At 37.9% G+C, this 26,068-nt stretch overlaps 2 protein-coding genes and 1 pseudogene across 2 annotated transcripts in view; 2 read left to right on the forward strand and 1 right to left on the reverse strand.

Moving 5' to 3' along the window:
- The window catches only part of LOC143644381 (tripartite motif-containing protein 43-like), a 273,323-nt gene that overhangs the window by 122,225 nt on the left and 125,030 nt on the right, over nt 1-26,068 (forward strand). The gene's annotated exons all lie outside the window — the stretch shown is intronic.
- Nucleotides 7,571-13,111, forward strand: LOC143643396 (tripartite motif-containing protein 43-like). The gene is made up of 6 exons (XM_077112063.1): nt 7,571-7,985; nt 8,637-8,732; nt 10,027-10,257; nt 10,907-10,929; nt 11,440-11,537; nt 12,466-13,111. The coding sequence occupies exons 1-6, from the start codon at nt 7,575-7,577 to the stop codon at nt 12,957-12,959; spliced, it is 1,353 nt and encodes a 450-aa protein (XP_076968178.1). The 5' UTR covers nt 7,571-7,574; the 3' UTR covers nt 12,960-13,111.
- On the reverse strand, nt 14,639-16,284 carry LOC143645097 (HAUS augmin-like complex subunit 6 pseudogene; annotated as a pseudogene).

Consider the following 26,068-nt stretch of genomic DNA (forward strand, 5'->3'; position numbering starts at 1 on the left):
ACATGGTGTCATGTAATTGCAAGGCAGGACGAGTCGGCAGTGATGAAAGCTTATATTCATCATTCCAGGTCTACTGTCCCCTCTTTTTCACTGTGCAGACTCCCCTATACAGACGACATCATCAGATCTCCATTCCTCTCTGGCTTACAGCTGTGTTAGATGATTGGAGAGCCCTGGAGAGAGAATGGTGGCATGAAGAAGTGTAAGGTTAGTGAATTTATTTTCCTATGACATTCCCGGCAACGTAGCTCTGGTCTGGAAGTTTCCTTAAAAGAAGGTCATGACTCATTGTGAGGCTACTTTGTATCACTCTAAGTTTCAGTAACCTCTCCCTCCATTTGTCCTTTGAGTCTAGAGGAGGTGACAGCTCTGTAGCTGGTAACCCTGCTTTCTGCACTATTCCTTGGGGTTTATGTATGTACAATACTTACCCTTGTACAGAACATGGACCACAGTGGAGTGAAGAGGCGTGATGATACGCACCCAGGGTGAGGTTCTCAGATGTCAAGACTGAAGGTGAGACCTTCTCTCCACCCTCATCATTTCATTACACTCTGTTACGGAAAATCCAAATCCTCAAACTGGAAAAAAAAAAAATTGGCAATCCCATGTGTGAGATGGAGAAACTGGCCCAAATATAGCAGACAGAATGGGTAGGGACCTTCTGGCATCTGAATTTAGAGAGTGAAGTAGAGGAAAAGCATTTGTTGCCAGACCATCTCTGTGCTAAGATAATGCTTTGCCGGGAAAGTCAGACCTTGCACAAGCAGAGCTGTGAGCCTCAGATCTGTGGGACCCACAAGGACCAAAGGAGCCTTCCTGCTCTGTGAGCTCTGTGATGAGTCCTCAGAGCACATTGGGCACTGATACAGACCAGAGGAATGGGCTGCTGAGGAAGCAGGTACATGATGCCTATAAGGCAAAATAGAATCTTTAAGATCATAAATCAAAATGAAGGATTAGAATTATAATAATGAAATTGAGGAGAATAACATTGGTGGAGGTGACATATTTCAATATATATTCCAAGACAATAGTATATTCTTTCATTTGTTCTTGACCAATTTTGACACTCTAGTCCTAGCTGGGTTGAACCTTCTTGAGGGGAGTTTACTTAGACCTGTTAGCCAAATATTTGGAATTGGTTCATTGTGGAACAGGTGGCACCAGGAACACTGACTTTTGAGACAAGCTGGGTTTCATTTTAGGTTACACCAAATTACAGCAAATCTAAGAGCAAATTTCTGAGGAAATGGATACTATCCCTAGGGTCCCTTCAAGGTTTCTATTATATGTTTTTGTCACCTTTGATGTGATTCTCCAAATATGAGAATCAATTTAGGTTTAATACGGAAACATGTGACCAACACATTTAACTCAAGATTATAACTTCACTCGATCACTGCCTTTTCACATAGGTATGTGGATGTGATTGATAACAATATCTTCACTTTCACTAAACCCCATGGCTCTTTTGTGGAAGCAACTTTTAAAGGAAATGGGAACTTTATGGAAAATACCTCAGGAAGCACAAAGAAATCTAAATTAAGAAGCTACTAAAATCTGGGGACTTGTCATGAAAATGAAACTATTTTATTTTTTTTTGGATGTTGGCATACTGCTATGTAGACTTTTTAGCTAAAAAAGTTACCAGTTAAAGAATATGATGACTTTCCAGGGAATAGTAGCAGTTTCAGATGTTTTATCTGTAATCCAAGTACACAGTTCATTACAATAATAGTGCACACACTAAAAAGTTATATAAGGGGAAACCAGGACCTGGTGTGCTCTCTTAGACCAACAGTGAAAATTTGAATAAAGCTTCTTAGGTACTCAGTATAACGTCACCATTGCCTAAGTTTGGCTGTGAAGGAAACAATAAATAGAGTAGTAGCTACAGAAACAATAGAGTAAACTTTTGTTTGTTTTTAATCTGTATATTATGGTGTATATGTAAATATATTTAAATATTTATATGAATGAGGTAGAAGAACATGAGAAATGGAAGAAGGTTTGGGTGAAGGAGGGAATAATTGATGGAGTAAATTCTTGAGGAAGCCTCACCGTGAGACAGTCTGGAGCCACTTAGGGGGCTTGGTTTAAACAGGGGGTAGATTTGAGCACAGGGAAAGGATGGAAAGAAAGGACTAGCAAATATTTAAGACCCAGTTGTGGGACTGAAAGTTTGTATAGCTCTTGCCTTATGGGACCAAGGAAAGAATATTTAAATTCTGAAGTTTCCTATTGAGAATGAGGGTAGTTGATCCTTCTACTCCAATATCCTTGCTGGATTATGTGGTTTTTAAGGGAGGTGGTGATCAAGACTCAATACTATATGATGCACCTGTTTCTCTATGGGGAGGAGCAACTGTATCTAGAGAGACTGTAGAGAGAAGAAGAAGAAATTTTCAAACAACTCAAGGGCAGTGAAGTGCAAATGATTCAACAGAATAAAGTCTGTGGGAAATGTGCAGTAAGCTGACTGAGGCCTGCCAGATGTCCGTCACGGGGCTGCTCCAGGTGAGGCGGAGGTTCAACCTTAGAGATATGAATCCTTTTCTAGACAGTGTTGCCATGACTCTGAAATGCTATCTGCATATGCCATTAGTTTGGGGGAAGATTCACGCTCACTTTGATTCCCCTTATTTTCTTCGTCTGGTCATTTCTTTTTTCATATTCCTGTGGTATTTGGGAAATATTTCACTTTTTGTAAAAAACATAAGACAAAAATATTTCCAGTGTGATCAGGTATACTAGCCACACAGACAGATTACCCAAAACCAAAAACTCTGTGCTAAGGGAAGGTTACATCTCTGGATTTAATTCTAAAATTATGCTTCCTAATTCATCATCATCTCTGTTGAGCCACATGAAGCAATTTCCTGAAGACATGAGGCTTTGCCTGTTATAAAGGTAAGAGGGGAGAATTTGGTAATCAATTTCAATAAACTCTGTACTTATTTTGTTATTCGATTTTGTTTTAATTGTTTTCTAAGTAAGCAGACCTCTCTTTGGGAACAAGACTATGCGATGCCTCTGGGAACCCAAACCGTCTTGCCTCACCACAGCCTCTTCATGAGCCCCTTCCTCCTTAACTCTCATGACATGACAATGTCCTGCTCACCTTAGTTGAGTTTCTATTCTGATTATTCCCTTGAGAGAAGAGAAAATATATATTAGTTTTAAAATACAAGACTACCAGAAGGGAAGCAAAGGGGTAGTTAACGCTTACATACAGCATTACACTTGTATTTCTTTTTCCTGTAGAACTTGGGAAACATATTGGGAAAGTGAGTTTATACTGGGGAAAGCTGGTCTCATGCTGATGGAGAGGATGAATGATTCTAGGTATTAACATGTTTTTCAGAGGCACATTTCCATTTTAGCTCTAAATAAACTACTAAAAGCTGGGGCTCCTTGGTCTCAGTTGTTTCCTTCTAATCAAGATGAATTCGGACACACTGAAGATCAATTTGACCTTCTGGGATTTGTTCACCACTTTCTTCTCCACTAATGTTACTGAGCAGCGGATGCTAAAGTGTCTCCGAAAAGGCGTGAGCTGTGAAAGTGGAATGTGAAAGGGGCGCAGGAAAGAGGGACTTACCTAAGAATTGGAAAGTTTATTTTGTGTCCATGAATTCCGGTTTCCAGGTCCTGCCCATGCACAGTGTCCCCCAATCACAGGCCTCAGAGGGCGATGGCTGCCAGTTTGAAATAGTTTACTCTCCTTGAAAAGGAAGAACAGAGCTGACTAACCCAGAGGACCATCCACTTTTGTGCCTTGAGTGTATTGGTTGGTAAGTGCTTTATTTGTCTTAATTGCTAATATTCCCACTACTTAGCACAGTGCTTAGAACATGGCATGAAATAGAAATGTGATGAATGAATGTATAAATGAGTGAATGAGCTAATATAAGCAAATAGAATACAACCATGAAAAATTTATTCCAATGTGTGGTTAAAATATCAGGAAAGAGAATTCTAAAGGATAATGTAAACAAGAAGCAAGGAATAAATTGATTTCTGAATTCTCAGGCTAAGGAAATGACATTCTTTTGAAGTTTGAATAATGATAACATTAATTTATTTCAGATTATTTCAGAATGAGCACTATATGCTGGGGCTAGATGAACATATTATGTAAACTTACAGGGAAAGAGAAACCAAGACTGAATTATGAAGAAACTGTCAGGAAGTAAATGACATATAAATGAAGTGAGTAATCATGAATGAAATGTAAAGGAAAGAAAAGATATAAGTACAAAAATGGAAATTAACAGAGACTACATAAAGTGGTAGGAAAAAATAAATCCATTAACCTAAAAAGCAAAAGAAAAACAATAAAGAAAACAGGCTTATCAAGAAGAAAGGAGAAAGCATAACTGAAAAATTAATGGAGAACAAACTAAAACTATCCAAGAAATTTCATTTCTGAACATTATGCAAACAAAAAAGCTTCAAAAATGATTTTTTTTTCTTTTTTTTACCAACGGGAGATGCAGTTTATTTACACCAGCAGCCATGGGGGCAGGGGGAATACACAGCATTTACATAGTCACCTACCTGTACAGGATGGATTACATATGCAAAAATAAAAATGTCAAGACCACAGGACAGCGTAAGCCTCCCCTCCCCCAATGACCCCAGCATGCAGTAATACCAGGCGGGTGGTCCCTGGGCATGTGGTGGGGAGTGGTGGCATGGAAGGAAAAGCCACCGGCCATGGAAATTAGTTCAGAACCCACACACACACCCTCAGACACAGGATAGGATACAGGGTGGATAACACTAGCTGGGGTGGGAAGGGTGGGTCTTCCTCCCTCCACCTTCATCCTCCTCCCAAGGCTTCATTTGGAAGCAGGCTGGAGGCTTGCTGAGATCCTCCTTTCCCTGTCACTTCCCCTGGAGGGAGAAGGGGGTGGAGGGGCTAAAACAGGAGCCCAGGCCCCAGAATTTATTCTAATTCCTGTCAAAAAGCTGTTTGGCTTTTTAAAAAATAATCGCAATTCTTTGGTTAAAAACCAATTTGTAACCAAGCATCAGCCACAATCAGAACCACCCCAGGAGGACATTGGCAAAAATGGTTTTATTCATTGTTAAAGACAGTATGAATAAAAAGTCACTGATCGGTTTAGTTTATATATTTGTAGAAATCATAAATTTTTCAGCCATTAAGACAACAGATTAAGTAAACAACAAGCGTGATCAATATAGATATTTCCAAGATAGGAAGGATGATTTTTAATAATGGAAAATTTATCAAGATAATTTACTATCTTAAAAGATACAATTATCTCCACAGACAGTGAAATTAATTTGATAAAATCCTTAACAAAGAAAAAATTGATAGCTACTTCAATATTTTAATAAAATACATATTTTATGCTTAAAGAAGAATAATGGTAAAGAGAGATAGATGAATTCTCCTTAAGTTCAATAGGACATCAAGGATATTCTTTATCATCTGTATTATTGAATATTATTCCACAAATTTTTATCCTACACAATTTGATAAAACGAAGGACAGGAGGCTTAATTTGGAGTGGGAGGGAAGAAGAAATCTCTGTTCTAGAGATGAGGCCAAAGTGATCTCATATTGAATTCCTACATTAAAATGAATCAATATATAAAATATAGCCCATCCTACACAACAAAAGATAAAATAAAAATAAGACAAATCTTTCCGAATTTTTCATGACGTGCTCAAATCATTAATGTTGATGTCATCTTTTCTACCTTTTTATATGTTAAAAATAAGTGTCCTCAATCAACAACAGCTAGGAAAAATTCAGAATTTAGGGTTTGATTAGTTGCGGATCAGTGACTCAATGAGATGATGGTTGAAGAGGTTTGTTTAGGTTGATTAGCAAAGCTTTTCCTCTGTTTTGAAGAAATCTAATCATCTATATTAACATTTCTTAAGACTCTTAAAATCTAATCATGTGAGAGAAGTGGGTGTGGTCTTCAGTTTCAATAAAAGGGCCTCCAAGTAGCCAGACTCATTCTTCTCCAGAACAGACAGAGTGACTTTGGAATTCCCCAGTCTGTAGAGACCTCTGAAAGCTGCTCCTACCACCCTGTGAGGACTTGACCTCTCAACTGACTCCCATAGTATTACTTTTACAGCAAGAATTGGTGAAACCATTGACATATTCCTTAGGTGAGTACATAGTTTGCAGGGGAGGAGTTCCTGCTGCTTCTCCAAACTCAAACAAGTAAATATATATAAATATACCATAGTTTAACTTTATATAACAAGAAATGGAGGTTGTGTCCATGAAGTGATATTGTTTGCCTAATTAGTGAAAATGACTCCCTGCCTTCAACTATTTTTGGTTTAAACTGTTTTGTAATCTATTCTTACTATGTATTTTTGGAATTCACATGATGGTTAACTCTTGTTCTATTATTTTGTGTATTCCTTGTTTGTTCTTGTGCATTGTAAGACACAGGAAGTCGTTGCCAAATATCTTGTCATATTTTACCAGGTGTAGACCCGGAAATGGGTTAGCAATAGTTTATTCTCCATGTCTAAATGTTTTACATTCTGCTCTACAAATAGTCCATAAATGTATATGTAGGAGAGAGAATATTCTACAATATATAAATAGTGCATTGATGACTTGAGGAAAATATTGTTTAGGGTGGTACATATCATCTATTCAGAAATATCAATTTTCTGGCTTAAATTTTCTAGAAGCTTGGAATGATTTGGTCTTCAGAGAAGTGTTAATGGTGACAGTGCAGAAATATCAGAAGTGGGAGTGCCATCTTTATTCATTTCTGTGGAAATGAGGACCCAACAGTTTTAAAGAAAATTAGTTTTAAAAAGATTGATTTGTTTTCCAGTGCTGATTGTTATTACTGAATGATTATTATGTCTTTCGCAATGTGAAGGGATGCTTGATAATTGTTTGACAGTACATGGGAGGTATAGCGATTGCCTTATCAATTTCTTCTTTGCTTGATACAGAGGTATACATTCAAAGGTAGGAAGGAAAATTCAACTGCTTAATATATTTATACAAGAGATGCCTGTTGAAACTCATCCAATTTACAAAGTGTAATTTAGTCCATATTTATTATTATATATTCAAAAAATTGCTTTTGGTTCATGGATTCTGCTTAAGGAAACAAAGGAAAGCAAAGATATAATTAAGACTATTTAATTATTGAAGATAAAAGGATTTAGTCCAATGCTCTTTGATAAACCAATCTTAGGCCAGTAGCTTAATAATTGGTTTCAGACCAAATAAGACCAACCCCTAGAACCATGTATTGGGTCATACTACTCAATCCCACAATTTCTTTTAATGTGACACCTCAACCAAACTGGAGTGCTTTTAAATAGTAGAAAAGAGGTTAGGTGATTAGAAGCTTGTAGAATATATAACCAATGATATTTTCTACGACACTCCATGTCTCATTTTACCATTGGGGTCATATGCAAGATAAATCCTATCTTTCTCTAGACACAAATGTATCATTGAGTCACAACCTGACTAAAAATTTTGCTTCAGCCTTTGCCTGGACAAAGCAGTATAGCAAACTTCTGATTTTCTTACCTCAGCAAAATGGACTCGCACATCTTTCGAGCCTTCCAGAAAGAACTCACCTGCCTCATCTGCCTGACCTACTTTACAGACCCAGTCACCATACACTGTGGGCACAGCTTCTGCAGGCCCTGTCTCTATCTTTCCTGGGAGGAAGCAGAAACTCCTGCCAAATGCCCCACATGCAGGGAAACCTCACAAAACACAGACCTCAAGACTAGTATTATTCTGAAGAACCTGGTGTCTTATATTAGACAAGAACATCTCCACCAATTTGTGAGCTCTGAAGAACATCTGTGTAGGACACACAAGGAGACTAGGAAGATCTTCTGTGAAGAGAATGAAAGCTTGTTGTGTTTGCTCTGCTCTAAATCTCATGAGCATGAGACTCACAATCACTCTTCCATAGAACGGGCTGCTGAGGATTACCGGGTAAGTGATGCCTCTGAGAGCACTTTGAGAGGTGGGAATACAATTGCTAAGACATAAGGAAATTGAGGATCATGATGGGTGAATAATCCACTCTTTCCCAGGTACTCTTCTAGGCACCAGTATAAAGTTATGATTAAATACACACATATACCCACCTTCATGGACCTTGCATTCAAATGGGATAGTGATTAAATGAATGATATGATTTCGATTATGCAGTATAATGCTCAGGCAACTGTAAACCCCTCATTTTCAAAGAGTCACTGGTGCTCAAAACTACAATTGCAAAGAAGTTTTTTTTTTAATATTGGGAACATAATAACCAACACTGGACAAAGAAGTAAGAAGAATATGTGGGAGGGGAGGAGACTAACATCAATACACCAAAAATCTATGGCAAAATTTTTATCTGAGGACCAGCCGTATTATATGAATACTTCATAGAATAGTCACTTAGACAAAGAACTACGTTAAATTTTGTGGTTCTATGGTTTGAAGTTTCGAAGAATGATATTATGGAGAGTAAACAGTAAACATCATCCTTATATTCTCCTATAGTCCATTTATGTAACATCACTTGACTCTCGCTGTCAAGGACTGAATTCTGTAATATTTGTCTCTCTGGTGCTTAAATTCATAGTTCTTTTACAGGAGAAGCTCCTAAAGCAGATGAGATCTCTGTGGGAAGAGATCCAGGAAAATCAGAGAAATCTCAATGAAGAAAACAGAATTGCTGATGTGTGGATGGTGAGTATGAGACTGTTTTCTTCAGAATCAGTTTGGACAGAGAGGCTTGAAACATGTACCAAGAGGACTTGAGCTTAAGTCATCAGTTCCATGAGATACTGTGAATAGGTGAAGAATAGGAAAAGTGTCCATTTTCTCAAAGTAGGATAACATGCTTCTTGGTGAGGGTTTCTATACCCTAATATATCAGCCACAAGAAACAGGGCCATCGGAACTGTGTGTTAGAAGCGCTAACATGTGGACACAGACAGGGGTTTAGGGAGGTTCAGTCATCAGTCTTAGGGAGGTGACAAATTTCTTAGTGTCAAAATCAATTGAGTTCTGAAAGACTAGTAGGTATTAAAAATCCTTGGATAATTCAGGCAGAGGTTTCTGTATGAGCTGAATTTTAGAAAATTCAAGAGATTAAAATGGGGAGCTACAGCTGATTCATGATAATTAGTTCAAAGTTCCCATGGGGGAAAAAGGAGGTGGGAACAGCAATGAGAAATGTGCCTGTAGGGATGAAAAGTGAAAGTGTGTTAGCTAAAGAATATCTGTCCAAGTAAAATAAAAATAAATAAATAAAACATTTTGAAAAGCCTAGGTAAGGGGCCAAAGGTGAGGATTGAAGGGGAAGAGTACATATATATATTGAGAGAAGTTAGATAATGGAATGGGAATAAATACTCTCAAAACAGCAGGGAAATATGAGAACCTGTGGCTTAGATACAAGAAGGTAAGCCCATTCATAGACACAAGGGGGACAGAAAAAGGGCTATAAGGATAGAAATTATCTTTATGGCCTATGGTAAGGATTTTAGGAAGCCCTTGCCTGATGGTTTCTAATCCTGAGAGTAATAAGCCTTATTTCTGCTAAGATTGGATTGTCATGCTGTGGAGTAGGGAAGTTGAAAATGAGAGACTAATTTATGGACAAAGAAGTCAGAATATTGCACAGAATAATTTGCTATCTCTATTTTGTAAATTTTCTATTTATGAAACTTGCCCATAGTTTTTCAAATATGAGAGGACATGAATTAATTTTGAAAAGTTCTGTTTTAGGCATTTTAAGAACTAAAGTAGTGCATGAAATTGGTTTGAGGAAAGGATGGGTTTGAGTCTTCAGGTAGTGCAAACCAATGAAGGAAAGAAATGGATGAATATGCTGTTTCTGAGAAATGGGTGGATCCGAATTTTGGGTGTATGTAGGTGATTCGTAGAAGTTATGATTCAAAAAGAAATAGATGAGCTTTAATTGAAGGATTTTAAAGTCACCTTGGGTATGTGATTTAGGAAGTCCATGTCCTTGCAGGATTATGTGTGTCTATGGAGAATGATTGTCAAAGCTGTGTATGAGAATTTGCATCCAGATCTCCATGAAGAAGAAAAACAACATTTAGACAAACTGACCCAGGAAAGCAAAAATATTTTATGGCAACTCAAGAAAAATGGAACCAAAATGACTCAAAAGAAGAAAGAACTAAGGGAAATGTATGAAGAACTGATGATAATGTGCCAAAAATCAGATGTGGAAATGCTCCAGGTAAAAACTAAGACACATGTGGGATATATTTATATTAGTTGAAGTGCCATGATTGACCTCCACTAATTATTTGCTACCAAACACATATTTATTCATGCAGAGGTTAATTCCTACCTGGAAAGACAGATATGAAATACAAATCATCTCCTAACCATGAGCAACAAAGCTTTACAGAATTGTGAGTGTGGATTCCCCAGAGAATATCCTCTGCTAACATTCTCCTTAGCTCTCAGAAGGAACAATTTACACATGAGCATTCTGTTTTTATCTCCAGTTGGACAATAAACAGGAATCTGGGAAAAAGTTAACATCTAAGTCCTCTTTAGAAGTCCTAGATTTGAATTACCCATAACTGGGCACATGACCCCCAGGGACAAGCTCTGGGAAAACCATTTTGAGGACAGTAATGCTTGGTTGCCATGGTTACTAGCCAGGGTCTTCTCTCTCTTAAGTCACTCTGGGGGTTCAGAATTTATCAAGATTTTGAGACCTTCAAGGTGTTGACACAGGTATAATCTTTTATTGTGGAGAAGCATACTTAATTTACAAAAGGGTGGGGTTGTGGAAATTGGTGCATTCTTAAAGCCAAAGACTGGATGGCTAAAGCACTCTCATCTGACAAACTCTAATTTTCTTTTTCTATAAACAGGATTTTGGAGATATACTGACAAGGTAAGTTTACCCTTCATTGCAAACTAAGGTACAATGTAGGCTTTGAAGATACCTAGCCACTTCTATCAAATCCAAGGCATAATTCATTATATTATATTAAATTGAGTGTCTATGAATATGCTTATATTTTATTGAATAAGATTCCATATCTCCCTTTATCAGAATTTAGCATTGTTTCTTATCACACCATGTCTCAGGGATTTACTTGTTAAAGGAATCAAGGCACAAGTTGCTAGAAGACAGCCACCTATGATTTCCAATTTGAAATAAAAACATGTTGAGGCTGATGGGTAAGCTTTACCCAGGCAGTGAGAAAGTCATGCACCTCTGAGAAGCAAGGGGTACAAGTAGGCAGAAAAGAGAGGCATGGAAGATTCACTACCAAATCTCTATCCTATTCCACAATTGTGGAGGCTGAAGGACATTTTCACTTCAAGGCATACATCTTTTCTTACATATTATGATGGAGCCTCTGGCACCATAGAGATGAACTGACTCTTCCCCCTGCAGGAGCGAGTCAGTGCGGCTGTGCATGCCCCAGCCTGTGAGACCAGAGCTCAGCACAGGGCCCATCACTGGACTGATAGACAGGTTCAGCCGCTACCGAGGTGAGTGTCAGCCCATCTGTGGGACCATGCAGTGTCCTTCATGATGGTTTTCCATGGTCAGTCTTTCCCTCTTTATAACTTTTTATTTAGCAAAGGAGAGCAGCCTGTGAAGGGACATTTACTGCCCTATTTGTATTGTGATACTATGGAAAACACTAGTTTTCCATAATGAAATGAAACTAAATGAAAGATGGAGACAGGAAAAATGTGATTCAGGACTGTAAGCAAGTATTTTGACAATGAATTTGTTATAATATGCAATTTAATTGATATAGTCTGAAAAATGTGAGCAAACATAAAGCGACTGTATGCAGAAAACAATAATTTTTTTAACAACAACAAGGCATTTTGGTGGTGGATGAGGCTCTAGTCCAGGGTAGACTTAAACCTGGAGGATGAGCCTCAGAGAGAGGATGATTAGGCCTGAGATGAAATGAGGCACAGTGGACAGAATATTCTGAGTAGGAAACCCTTCTAAGAAGATACATTTAGATTTTCTTTAGTGTAAATTTGCTTGATTAATGGGAGTGTCATAAAATCTCTGGCAATGCCATCCCCCTTTATTTCGATCTAGGATTTATTTTTCTGTAAAGGGGCTGTGCTCAGTTACATTGCGAAGGACTTGCTGTGGAAGCCCAGGTCTCCAGGACTTTATGTACCATGAAATGTAATCAGCCAGACATTGACAACATATCCATCCCCATTATAATCCTAAATTTTTTTAAGGAATGTTTTCCACTGTGGCTTAGTATTCGTTTCTTCCGTACATACATGGGGAGCCCTTAAATCTGATATTGCCCAGGGAGAATAGAACTGCCTTTGACGTCTTGACCTGTTTTTCTAAGTGAGGTTCATGGTAGATGCCTCACCTCACAGGAATTTTTAAATTGATTATTTTAAAATAATAGAACTTTTTTTTTTCCCACAGTGAACATTTTCTTCAATAATGAAACAACCAATCACAGTATCATGCTGTTTGATGGTGTGAGAAGGTGGAGATTTGGGCATGACCGTCAAGACACAGCTTTTAAACCTAAAAGCTCTAATTATGTTGCTGCCTGGGGGACCGAGGCCTTCACCTCTGGGAAGCATTACTGGGAGCTGGAAGTGGACGGCTATAGGGACTGGGCTCTCGGAGTCTGCAGGGATTCCTGGATAAGGAAGAAGGACATGCTGGTAGAATCTGAGGACATATTCCTTCTTCTCTGTGTGAAGGAGCATAGTCGTTGCAGTCTCTTCACCACCGCCCCGATGCTTTGTCAGTATGTACAGACACCTCACAGCCGGGTTGGTGTGTTCCTTGATTGTGAAGGCAAAAATGTGGCTTTTCTGAATGTCACCCACGATTCCCTCATCTGGACCTACCCCAATTACTCCTTCAATTTCCCCGTCAGGCCTTTCCTATATACTGGCCGTACATGATGAGGGACAGGACAAGAGCCTGAATTTATGCCAAAGAACTCCATATCTGAGGTAGCCCTTCTGAACTGAAGCAAATCACAGATTTTATTGCCCTTGAAGTTTGTTCTACTTTAATGTAAAGTTGCTTTGTTATTAAAAATGAATAAAGTTTGAAATGCAAGCTTGTTTCATTTAATTTAATTTAATTTAAAATTTCCTTGGTTCTCCATTAGCAAGAACCTGTGCTGTAGTAGTTTCCCGGCTTTTGAGTTTGCTGAAATTACAAGAATCTATGGGTGTGCGATTCTATCTAAATGTTCTGTTACAGGAACAGGGTTTTCAGATCATAAGCAGACCCAGTTACCTACATGTACATGTCAGAATGAAATATTCTTTTCCCTCATCTTGACCTAGGAAAAAACCTTCTGATCAGTTCTCAGGATCAGAAACCTCTTTTTTTACAGGGATATCTCTTCTGACACTTAGGAACAGTAAAGACCTTTATATCAGCCCTAGATAAATCCATTCCTTTTTAACAGTATAAAGAGTAAGACAGAAAACAAAGGTCTCCTGTTTTCACTGCTGTATTCCTACCAGGTAACACAATGTCTGTGACAGAGTGGTCACTTACATGTTTGCTGCATAAGTAAGTTCATTAATCAGTGCCATGATTACCTTATGTTACACAGATGGGATTACTACGTGCTGCTTGCTAATCCCTGCTACTGTGCTCTGTAACATGCAGGATCCTCACAGAATTACGTTTCTGAAGAAAACAAAGAAAGAATTTTACTTCTGAAACACATTTGGATTCAACAATTTCTGGTGAACAATGGGCAATAGTCATTAATTAGAAATACTATAAACCATTGAGAAAAAGACAAAATACTGCATGAACCAATGGTGTAGGAAATGCTGCAGATAATAAGGAATTAGAAAAATTACTGAGGCCAGTAGTTCTCAAAGTATGGTTCCATTTCCAGCAGCAGCTGCAGCATCTGGCCCTTGTTAAATATGCAAATTCTTGGGTCACTCCCAAGAGTCAATCAAAATTGAGTCTTTAGGCCTGAAATCTGTGCTTTAACAATTCTTCCAGGCTAATCTGATGAATGCTAAAGGTTGAGAAACCCTGAATTGGGCTGGTTCCAATATCCAAAAACACAGTAAATTTCTTACACCTGGGCATGCAAGTTTAGCTCAAACAGATTGATTATTTCTTAATAATATATATATATTTAGTTATATATTATAGTTGAGAGGACCAAGATATTCAGATTGTGGGGATCAAAAAATAAGTCAAAATGTTTGGATAATAGGTTATTTTCATGGAAGATGCACAGTTATGGATTTTTGGCATCATTCCTTATTAAAATAGAGAAAAATTTTTCTTCAAATTGGAAAATAAAGGACACAGAAAATAACAAAAAAAATCCTGCAATGTAGGTAGAATAAAATTTTATGCATTTAATTTTCTTTCAAGAATATCATCCACATAAGACATTAATGAGACTTGCAGGTGTGCTATTTTGTATTTTGTTTTTAAACCCTTAGGGATACCATCATATCTTGGGGACATTCCAACGTGGTGCTTGTGTGTGTAAACTTCTTCCTTAATAATGGCTGTCAGCAGTGTCAGAGCACTGTGCTGTGTGGGTCAAAATATCTAATATATATTCCCAGACATCAGCAGCAGTTGTGTCTTAGGACATTGTAACAAATTGAGGGCCATTGGTCCTGAAATGGAGAAAAAGATTACAGAAATCAAAAGAGTTCCATAACATGGTTTTATGCAAGAAAGTTTCTTTCTAAGAAGCTTGCAAGTAGTCTGATATTTTCACATGCTCCTCTTCACTGTCACCTACCACGTTGATCCTATTGTCTACAGCAGGGGAGAATGTCTCTGTTTTGGTCTGTGAATCTGTACATTCCAAATCGTGCTTGCAAATTATTTTCTTATTTAACAAAGCTCACTGATTCTGGGATGGTGATTCATCTATGTGACTGGTCACCACATATATCTGAGGCACACACTGAGATCATCTCAAACAACTTTCTCTTTGGGCAAATGAGAATACCTAGAATCTGATACAGTGAGTGTCAAGAGAAAACTGCTCACGCTAAATTCTGTTTGATCATGCAACACAGGTAAGGATTCTGGCAAAACTTCTCTATGTTCAGTAATCATTTCTGCTCTTCTGTCATCTTCTATTTCAATAGCTCTCCTCCATGAGCTCCTATTTTCACTTACCAAGTTTTCTGGAGTTTGGGAAATTTGGTTCCTTGCTAAGAATGGTTAGAAACTAGAGAGTCAATCAATTCCTCTAATTTTACTTCTTTTCCTTCAGAGAGCCGAGATGAATTGGATAAAACTGCCTTGGCAACCTTTTCTACCAGCAGATCTACCGTAAGTGGGGAATGGATCACTTATGGCTGACAAAGACCCCCCCCCCCCCAGATGCACTACTAGCTGTATTCTTTGGAATATCTGATAATGGAAAATCTTCCACTTCAAATCCTGGTATTTTCTTAGATATTGTTTCATTTTTCTTCATGTCCTCATTCTTCATGTCCTTTTCAAGTAGCGCAAAACTGTTTCTATCTGATTGTGGAGCTGACTGCAACCGGAAGGAAGCGGGGCTTGTTGGCCAGATCACCTATAGATCCTGGTTTATCATTCTCTTCTGTAATCATTTTCTTGGTTATGTTGCTTAGGTGTATCTGGAAGTGAAGCAGGATACTGAAAACAATACTCCTCGCATAGACTTCTTCTGAGGCAGGATCAAATGAAAGGGGAGGCAGGTGGTAAAAGACCCAGAGCTGGAGTCCAACATTTAATTAGATTGAAAGGAGACAGACCAAGAAATTCTTTCCACTTATACTGTTCTCCTTGCTTTACAACAATAGAAAGCCTTATGATTATGAGATCTTTTATTTTATTCATCATTTACTTCAGATCTAATCTTCTTTCTCTTTGAAATTTGGTCTCCTTTCAAGGTAGTGAAGTTCTATTGTTAGTCTTGCTTGGTCAGTCTGGCAACACTCATATTTCATTATTTTCAAGACTTCATTTAGTAACTGAATAACTATTAAGAGGTTCAATTTTCCAGCCTCATAAACATTTCCTAAATGCAACTGACACATCTGGTTTTCAATTCTGTCAGGTAAGAGGCTTGGAATATTAATAGTAATATTAGTTCCATCTAAAGCAGATTGATTATCAAGACTAAGGGCTGATCTAATATTCTCTCTTTTTCCAAGAACATGGGTGTTTCATTCACTGAAATCCACATGACTGAACATTTCAAAGTTTCTCTTGTATATTACTTTGGTCATCATTGGGTTCCATCTTTTTTATTTGGTTTTTCAGTCCTGCACATTTTAATCTCAAATTTCCTACTTGCATAACTGACAATTGTGCATTTTCCAGATATTTTTGGATAACACAATCTTTTCTTTGCAAAATTTGTAAAAATCTGTTAACGTCCTATATGGCATCTGGCAAAGCATTTACGTGAACTACATGGCTTCATATCAGATGCCTCTGTAAAATGTGTAGATGCATTTTGAAGAGTTGGATTTAATATATTTTATTGCAACAAATTTTGCAAAATGATACATCTTAGGACTACCAGGAGAAAGAAATATTGAACCAAGGACTCGAGGAAAGCTACTTCCACATGCAACAGAACTCTTTCTTAATCATTCATTGCAGTGTTTCCGGGATTCAGTATCACTTTTCTGGTCAAAAGGAGTCCAAACCAAATTTGAAAATTTCTTCCGTGAGAGACTGTTCTAGCATTTGAAACAAAAAATAAAGAACTATTTGAAAGGCATCGCGGTTCAGCTTGTCAAACATGCTCACCCCGAGGTGCGCGTGGGGCAGTACCTTCCCGCAGACCACAGTCGCCTGGCCTGGCTCAAGCCCAGCGCTGCAGCTGCGCACAGAGCGGCTCCTTCTCAGAGAGGGAGCCCGGCCGCTCGTCCTCGCGGTCCGCAGTGCTGGGAAAGGGAGAAAGGAGAGGCCCCGGAGACTCTAAGGGCCCTCAGCTTCTTCCCACAGACAGGGTAGGATCCCTCCATTGCCACTGCCTCCTCCCCATAGGCCCGTAGCGTTTTGCCCCAAATGCCTTTAAAGTCTCCCGGGAAATGGGGCCCTTAAGGACAGCGCGGCCACAGCTGTACTAGAGAAGTCAGGCCAGAACACGACTCCCGTGCTTCTCACAGAGCCAGGGGCGTCCCCGCTGCGGGCCCCCGGAAGGAGATCTCTGTGCTTCTCCAGCCGGTAGTTCAAACCAGAATTTGGTTTATTTATTTCATATATAGGGAGTGTGTATGCCCAGGTAATTCTGTGTTTCTTTCCAGCACTCTTCCAATCACTGTCCAATCAAGTTAAGCTCCATTTTGTGACCTATGTTACACTTCCATGGAATAATAAGTTTCATACTTTGATGATGTCAAATAGGGTAGAGCCTATTTCTTATTTTCAAATCTCCTATTTTTCTTATCACTAAATGAGTCTCTTTTGCCTTTCCACTGAGAGAAGTTTCTCTTCCCTTTTTTGTGACAATTTAACTTTTTTTTGCTCCAGATTGTCTAATTTAAAGTAATAAACCTTTAATGCTAAGATCTAAACAGAAGATATTTGTTCTATCATTGTTAGCAGTATGTGTTCTGCCTAATGTTGTGGCAAATGTTTAGAAGGTGAAATTATCCTGAAACGACATGCAAGTTATAAGAAATAACTTGTGTTTGAGGCTTTAACAAAATTTACTCTCAACTGCAGAGACAGAGTAAGTAGAAGTAAAAAGTAGACAGATTGTGTGCTCATACGTGTTTCTGGACCAAATAGCTGATCTAAATAAATCTGAAAACATACTGTTCTTTAACCATTTCCCAACTTTACAGTTAATTCAGGTCATTTAGGTATAGTCCAGGGCATTGATGTTTATAGTAATTAAATTAAAAAGATGGTGAAATTCTTCTCTGGGCATTTGATTTCCTCATTTGCATCATAGAACAAAACTACCTCTCTGTATTTTATCATGTCTGGGTTTCTATTTGACATAAATTACCATGTAGATGGGACAGGGTCCAAGCAGAATTGTTCAGAGCCATTTTTATCCTTATCAGGAAAGAAGAGTGAATTTTTCCTTTTTTTTTTTTTCTTTTTTAATTATCAGAACATGGATGCACACACCCTACAAGGCTTCTGGAGTGAGCTTACCTGCTCCATGTGCATGAACTATTTCATAGACCGTCACCATGAATTGGCCACAGCTTTTGCCGTCCCTCAGACACTAGAGCGCCAGTCTGCTGTCCTGGATGCAGGGAAACTTCCAAGAGCTTATAAACCTCTGACCGTGGGAGGTGTCCCTCTTCTGGGAATAATCCCCAGTGTGAGCACCCCTAACCCATCATCTTCTCTGTTGAGTCACATAGAGCAGTTGGCAGCAGACATTGAGACTTTGCCCCTTGCTCAGGCATAATGGGGAGCATTTGTTAATCAATTTCAATATACTCTGTAGTTATTTTGTTATTTAATTACCTGTTTGTTTTGTTGTCTAAATGGGCAGACCTCTCTTTGGAAATGAGACTGGGTGATGCCTCTGGGAACCTAGCGTTTTCCTGAGCCCCTTCTGTCTCAGCTCTTCCTCAGAATATTTTAATCTTCATAGTTTAGATTCTGTTCCATTAGTGAGACATTTGATTGTTCCTTACGGAGAATGAAAGATATGTTAGGGTTAAAATGTAAGACTACTAGAGGAAAAGCAAAAGGGTAGTTAATCCCTTGTGTATAACATTATTCTCTCATTTTATGTTTTTTTTTTCTTTCCTGCAGGACATGGGAGACTATTGGAATGGTGAGTTCTCACTGAGGTTCTCTGATTTTGGGAAAAGTCTTATGTTAAAGAAGTAGGCGAGTATGTTTTCAGCTACTAACATCTTTTTCTGTGGCTTATTTCTATTTAGTTTCCCAACAAGCACTAACTTGTGCTCTATTGTCTCAGATCTTTCCTTCCGAGAATTCAGTATACTAAAATGAATTCAAATGAGGCAAGATTCAAATATACCAATCAATTTGACCTTTTGGGATTTGTTTACACTCTTCTTTCTCTCTCCCCCACTCACCTTACTGAGCATTTGATACAAAGGTGTCTCAGTGGGGCAAGGAAAAGAGGCCGTTCCCTTAAGAATTGGAAAGAACTGGTGTTGCACCCACGTGTGCCAATTTCCAGGTCCTGCTCCAGCACAGGGTCCCCCCGTCATAGGCGGGGCCTCAGAGGGGGCCGACTGCACTGGGGGAAGCCAGACCCTCTGGGAATGGCTGCGAGGCTAGAGTCTGATTGTTTTGCTTGATAGGGAAGAGCAAAGCTGACTAGTTCAGAAGTCTATTCTCAGGTAATATCACGGTGACACCTGGAGACTGAAGCCTCAAATGTATTGCCTGGAGTACCAGCTCTCTTTAAGATGCTGAGGAATTTTGCTTAGCTACAGTAATGTGAGGCTAGAGGTAGGAAACAATCCTCAGTAATCTTATAAATTGAATAATGTCCTTGAAGAATGGGGAATATGGAGTTTGATACAGTTTAGATTTAGAAAATGATTTAGACTTTTATATGATATAATTTATGCCAATTTACCCCAAATGGGAGAATTATGATGAAATATGTTTTACTAAAGTCTGAATTCTTTCTAGCACTGTGCAGTTGAACCTTTGACCAGTAACTGATGTGGTTCTCCCCAGGGCTGAGCTGGTGCAGATGCAGGAGCCACAGCTAGTGCCCCTGAGACCCCTTTACAAAGCGTCCTTGGGATCCTGAACAGGCTAAAAGGCCGCAGAGGTGAGGCTCAGTCATCTGGAAGTCAGGCCGCAGTACCTGTCAGCAGTGGTCTCCTGGGGATAAGCCTTTTCCTGTTTCCATGCTGTTTCTTTCTGACCTGAAGAGAGTGCATGATTTTCGATAACTTTGTGTCCTCCCTGACAGTTTAATCATATTGCAGACCAAGACTGAACACTGAGATTTAAAGGCTGCTGCATATACAAAACAAGTCACATATTGTTAGTTACATCTAAAGCATGGAGAGTAGCAAAAGTACAACCAGGTCATGTGCTCATGAAGACATACCATGTTTAGTTTGGGAAATAGCATAAAATGAGTAGATGTTTTTTTAAAGTCTACACCCCTGAGATTAATGTCCCATGTAGAGGGGGGAGGGCAGTGCATTTGCTTGCCATGTCGGCTTAGAGAGAGAGAAGCCACATCTGAGCAACAAAAGAGATTCTCTGGGGGTAACTCTTAGGCATAATTTTAAGTAGGCTTAGCCTATACTTTGCAGGGATAAGTTTCTCATAGGGGCAAACCCCAAGATTGAGGGCTGAGCCTATTGAATTGGTTGTCCCCACTGCTTGTGAGAATATCAGGAATTCTCCAAATGGAGAATTTGAATTTTTCCCTCCTCCCCATTCCCCCAAGGGAACTTTGCAAATACTCCTGAATTCAGATCACTCTGGGACTGATCGGGGCATCACACTAACCTGGACAAACCAACAAAATCTCATGCCCTATTCAAGGTTCTATGTACTTATTAAATTGACCATACACATTAAATTGGGAAATGCACTAGTCAAAATATACATTTTACACCAAAGAAACTATTCTCCCTTTAGTCTCACAAAGAAGTTGAAGTTTTAAAGTATGAACTACCATCTGTTTTCCACACCCTGCAATATTGATATTCCTTTGTTCTTCCTTATGCAAAACATTTTTTAAGTTGTACATTTAATCACTATCATTTTCACTCTGGGCATTCCTCTCAGTCTTTATTGTCTGTTTTCCCTTCTGGTTTCATACATGTCCCTAGCCTTTCTCCCTCTCTCATTCTCACATTCAGCTTCATTCAGTGTACTTACATTATTGTGCTACCATCAGGTAGTATTGTGCTATCCATTTCTGAATTTTTACAGTCAGTCCTGTTGCATATTCTGTATCCATTCAGCACCAATTACCCAGTATCTACCCTGTTTCTATCTCCTGATAACCTATGTTCTTAACTGAAATTCTCCAACTTCATTCATTGTTAGTTCATAACAGTGAGACAATAAAGTATTTGTCCTTTTGTTTCTGGCTAATTTCACTCAGCATACTATCTTCAAGATCCATCCATGTTGTTACATGCTTCATGACGTTATTCTTACAGCTGTGTAAGAATTGTTTGTATATACCACAGTTTGTTTAGCCACTCATCTGTTGATGGACATTGGGCTTTTCTCCATCTCTTGCCAATTGTAAATAATGCTGCTATAAACATAGGTGTGCAAATGTCCATTTGTGTCCTTGTACTCATGTCCTAACAATGGGATTGCTAGATCATATGGCAATTCTATTCATAGCTACCTGAGGAAGCACCAAACTGCTTTCCACAGCGGTTGTACCATTTTACATTCCTATCAACAATAGATAAGTGTGCCTCTTTCTCCACATCCTCTTCAGCACTTATCGCTTTCTGTTTTCTTGATTATGGCCATTCTGGTGGGTGTGAGATGATATCTCACTGTGGTTTTGATTTGCATTTCCCTAATAGCTGATGAAGTTGAGCATCTTTTCATGTGCCTTCTAGACATTTGTATTTCCTCTGCTGAGTAGTGTCTGCTCAAGTCTTTTGCCATTATTTAATTGGGTTGTTTGTCTTTTTGTTGTTTAGTTGAAGGAACCATATATTATGGATGCTAAACCTTTGTCTGATATGTGGTTTCCAAATATTATCTCTCATTGCATATGCTGCCTTTTTACTTTCTTGACAAAATTTGGTGCATAAAATTGTTTAATTTTCAGGAGTTCCCATTTATTCATTTCTTTCTTCAATACTCATGCTTTGGGTGTAAAATCTAGGAAACTGCCTCCCTCTTTTTACAAGTTTGATAAGCTATTTCCCTATATTTTCTTCTAAAGGTTTTATGGTCTTAGCTGTAATGTTTAAGTCTTTAATCCATTCTGAGTTAATTTTTGTATAAGGTGTGAGATATGGATCTTCTTTCGTTCTTTTGCATATGGATATCCAGTTCTCCAAGCACCATATATTGAAGAGACTGTTCTGTCCCAGGTGAGTTGGCTTGACTGCCTTATCAAAGATCAATTGTCCATAGATGAGAGGGTCTATATATGAACATTCTATTAGATTTCATTGGTCAGTATATCTATCTTTATTCCAGTACTACACTGTTTTGACCACTGTAGCTTCATAATATGCCTTAAAGTCAGGTAATGTGAGACCTCGACTTCATTTTTCTTTTTCAGGATATCTTTAGCTATTTGGGACACCCTGCCTTTCCGAATAAATTTGGTTATTGTTTTTCTATTTCTGCAAAGCAGGTTTTTGGGATTTTAATTTCAGGAATATTATTGGTTGGGGTTTGGTATACTGTGACAATTTGCTTCATCAGAACCACAGCCCCATGGTTGGTTCCCTGCACCCAAACACTCCGTGATCCTTATTTTGATGATATTTACAAGGACGGTAAATTTTTTAAAATCTCATTCATGCATGCATTAACCAAGCACAACTGAACACTGCCCTGACACACTTTGTTTGGCCCCAAGGATGCAGAGATGACTAAAGTTCCATCCTTCCTTGAAGAAGGCAGCCTGGTGGGAAAAAACAGACTTGCTTGGGGTAATTACAATTTGGAAAGTAGCAGCAATGGTTCACTCTCGGTCATACCTGCTGCATGCCAGGCACTGTTGTAAGCACTTGATGAATCTTTATTGGTATTACATTGAATCTATAAATCAATATAGATAGAATTGACATCTTTGCTATATTTAGCTTTCTATTCCATGAACATGGTATGCCCTTTGATGCCTTGTGTTTGTATTTCTTGTCTAATTACTCTGGCTAGAACTTCCAACACAATATTGAATAGCAGTGGTGACAGTGGACATCCTTGTCTTGTTCCTGATCTTATGGGGAAAGCTTTCAGGCTTTCCCCATTGAGGATGGTGTTAGCTGTGGGTTTTTCCTATATTCCCCTTATCATGTTGAGGAAGTTCCCTTCTATTCCTAACCTTTGAAGTGTTTTCATCAAGAAAGATGTTGAATTTTGTCAAATGCCTTTTTTTTTTCACATGGGCAGGCACCAGGTATTGAACACACATCTCCGGCGTGGCAGGTGAGAACTCTGCCTGCTGAGCCACTGTGGCCCATTTGGCCTTTTTTTGATCATGTGATTTTTCTGCTTTGATTTGTTGTTTTTGGCGTGTTACAGTAATTGATTTTTTTTATATTGAACCATCCTGGAATAAATATATAATTATATTTTTATAGTTATTCATATATATTATATATATATAAATATATAATTGTATATATTTAATATATTTACATATATAATTATGTAACTAATTATGTATATATATAAATATATATAAAATATATGAATAAATATATACCTGGAATAAATCCCACTTAGTCATGGTGTATAATTCTCTTATTGTGCTGTTAGATTTGATTTGCAAGAATTTGGTTGAGGATTTTTGCATCTATATTCATCAGAGATATTGGTCTATAATGTTCTTTTCTTGTAATATCTTTGTCTGGCTCTGGTATGATGGTGATGTTGGCTTCATAGAATAAGTTAGGTAGCCTTCCTTCCCTCCTCTCCAATTTTTTTGAAGAGTTTGAGCAGGATTAGTACTAATTCTTTCTGAATGCTTGGTAGAATTCACATGTGAAGACATCTGGTCCTAGGCTTTTCTTTTTTTTATGAGTTTTTTGATAACTGACTCAATCTCTTTACTTGTTATTGGTTTTTGAGGTCATCTATTTTGAGTCCATGTTGATTGTTCATGCCTTTCTAGAAAGTTGTCCATTTCATCTATGTTGTCTAGTTCATTAGCATAAAATTGCTCATAGTATCCTCTCATTACCTCCTTTATTTCTGCAGGTCAGTAGTTATGTCACTTCTTCCATTTCTGATTTTTATTTATTTGCATCCTCTCTCTTTTTCTTTTTGTCAACCTTGCTAAGGGTCCATCAGTTTTATTGATTTTGTAAAGAACCAACCTCTGGTTTTGTTGATTGTTTTCATTTTCTCGATTTCGTTTGTTTCTGCTCTGATCTTTGTTATTTCTTGCTTGCTTTGGGGTTAGTTTGCTGTTCTTTCTCTAGTTCTTCCAAGTAAACAGTCAATTCCTCAATTTTTGCCCTTTCTTCTTTTTTTTGATACAGGCATTTATGGCAATAAATTTTTCTTAGCACTGTTTTTGCTGCATCCCATAAATTTTGATATGTTGTGTTTTCATTTTCATTTGCCTCAAAATATTTACTGATTTCTCTTGTAATTTCTTCCTTGACCCACTGGTTGTTTAAGAGTGTGTTTTTTAAACTCATGTATTTGTGAATTTTCTGTCTCTCTGCCTGTTGTTATTTCCGACTTCATTCATTTGTGATCTGAGAAAGTGTCTTGTATGATTTCAATATTTTAAAATTTATTGAACTTGCTTTTTGACCCAGCATATGGTCTATCCTTGAGAATGATCCATGAGCACTTGAGAAAAAGGTGTATCCTGCTGTTATAATGTTCTATAAATGACTGTTAAGTTTATTTATTTTTTTTGTATTATTCATATTATCTGTTTCTTTATTGATCCTGTCTAGATGTTCTAGTCATTAATGAGAGCAGGGAATTGAAGTCTCCGACTCTTATGGTAGAGGTATCTCTTTCTCTTTTTAATGTTTGCTTCATGTATTTTGAAGGACTTTGACTCAGTACACAGATATTTATGACTGTTATATCTTCTAGTTTAATTGTTCTTTTTATGAATACATAGTGACCTTCTTTGTCTCTTTTAATTGTTTTACATTTGAAGTATAATTTGCTGGATATTAGTATAATCCTCCTAATTAGTAGTATAGTATTAGTAGTATATCCTACCCTTGCTCTTTTCTGATTGTTTTTTCTATGATGTGTCTTTTCCCAATCTTTCACTTTCAACCTATGTTTGTTCCTGGGTCTAAAATGAGTCTCTTACTGTGAACAGCATATAGATGGGTCCTGTTTTAAAATTCATTCTGCCAGTCTATGTATTTTGATTGGAGAGTTTAATCCATTAACATTTAGTGCCATTACTGTAAAGGCAGTACATTCTACCGTTTTGTCTTTTGGATTTTATATGTCATGTCTAATTTTTTTTTCTCTTTTTACCTTTACTGATAGTCTTCATTTCTGCACTTTTCTCCACACCTCTCTCTCCTGTCTTTTCCTGTCTGCCTCTACTGCTTCCTTTAGTATTTCTTGCAGAGCTGGCCTGTTTTTCATGAATTCTCTGTGATTTTTTGTCTGAAAATGTTTTAATTTTCCCCTCATTTTTGAAGAACAGTTTTGCTGGATATAGAATTATTGGTTGACAGTTTTTCTCTTTTAGAATCTTAAACGTATCATACCACTGCCTCCTCACCTCCATGGTTTCTGCTGAGAAACCCACCATAGTCTAATTGAGCTTCTCTTATATGTAATGGATTGCTTTTCTCTTGCTGCTTTCAAAATTTTCTCTTTCTCTTTGACATCTGACAGTCTGATTAGTAAGTGTCTTGGAGTTTGTCTATTTGGATCTATTCTGTTTGGGGTATGCTGCACTTCTTGGATATGTAATTTTATGTCTTTTATAGCATATGGGAAATTTCCAGTGATAATTTCCTCCATTAGTCTTTCTCCTTCTTTTCCCTTCTGTTCTCCTTCTGGGACCCTCAAAACATATAGCCATGTGCTTCATGTTGTCATTCAATTTTCTGAGACCCTGCTCATATTTTTCCATTCTTTTCCCTATATATTTTTTGCATGTCAGATTTCAGATGTCCAGTCCTCCAGTTCCATAATCTTTTCTTCTGCCTCTTCAGATTTATCCTTGTAGGTTTCCATTGTTTTTTTTCATCTCTTATATTGTGCCTTTCATTCCCATAAGTTCTGTGATTTGTCTTTTCAGACTTTTGATTTCTTCTTTTTGTTCACCCATTGTCTTCTTTATTTTCTCCCTCAACTCTTTGGTGTGATTTTTGGTGAGATTTTTAATGTCTGTTTGAACATCCTGAATTAGGTGTTTCAACTCCTGTATCTCATTTGAATTGTTGGTTTG

Source organism: Tamandua tetradactyla, chromosome 8 (genome assembly GCF_023851605.1).
Source record: "Tamandua tetradactyla isolate mTamTet1 chromosome 8, mTamTet1.pri, whole genome shotgun sequence".
In the NCBI taxonomy this organism is placed as follows: Eukaryota; Metazoa; Chordata; class Mammalia; order Pilosa; family Myrmecophagidae; genus Tamandua; species Tamandua tetradactyla.

Excerpts from the sequence above, each read along its gene's own strand:
- LOC143643396 (XM_077112063.1), top strand. The coding sequence starts at position 7,575 with ATGGACTCGCACATCTTTCGAGCCTTCCAGAAAGAACTCACCTGCCTC. Across the intron at positions 7,986-8,636 it reads GGGCTGCTGAGGATTACCGG|GAGAAGCTCCTAAAGCAGAT; the intron begins GTAAGTGATGCC and ends GTTCTTTTACAG. Across the intron at positions 10,258-10,906 it reads CAGATGTGGAAATGCTCCAG|GATTTTGGAGATATACTGAC; the intron begins GTAAAAACTAAG and ends TTCTATAAACAG.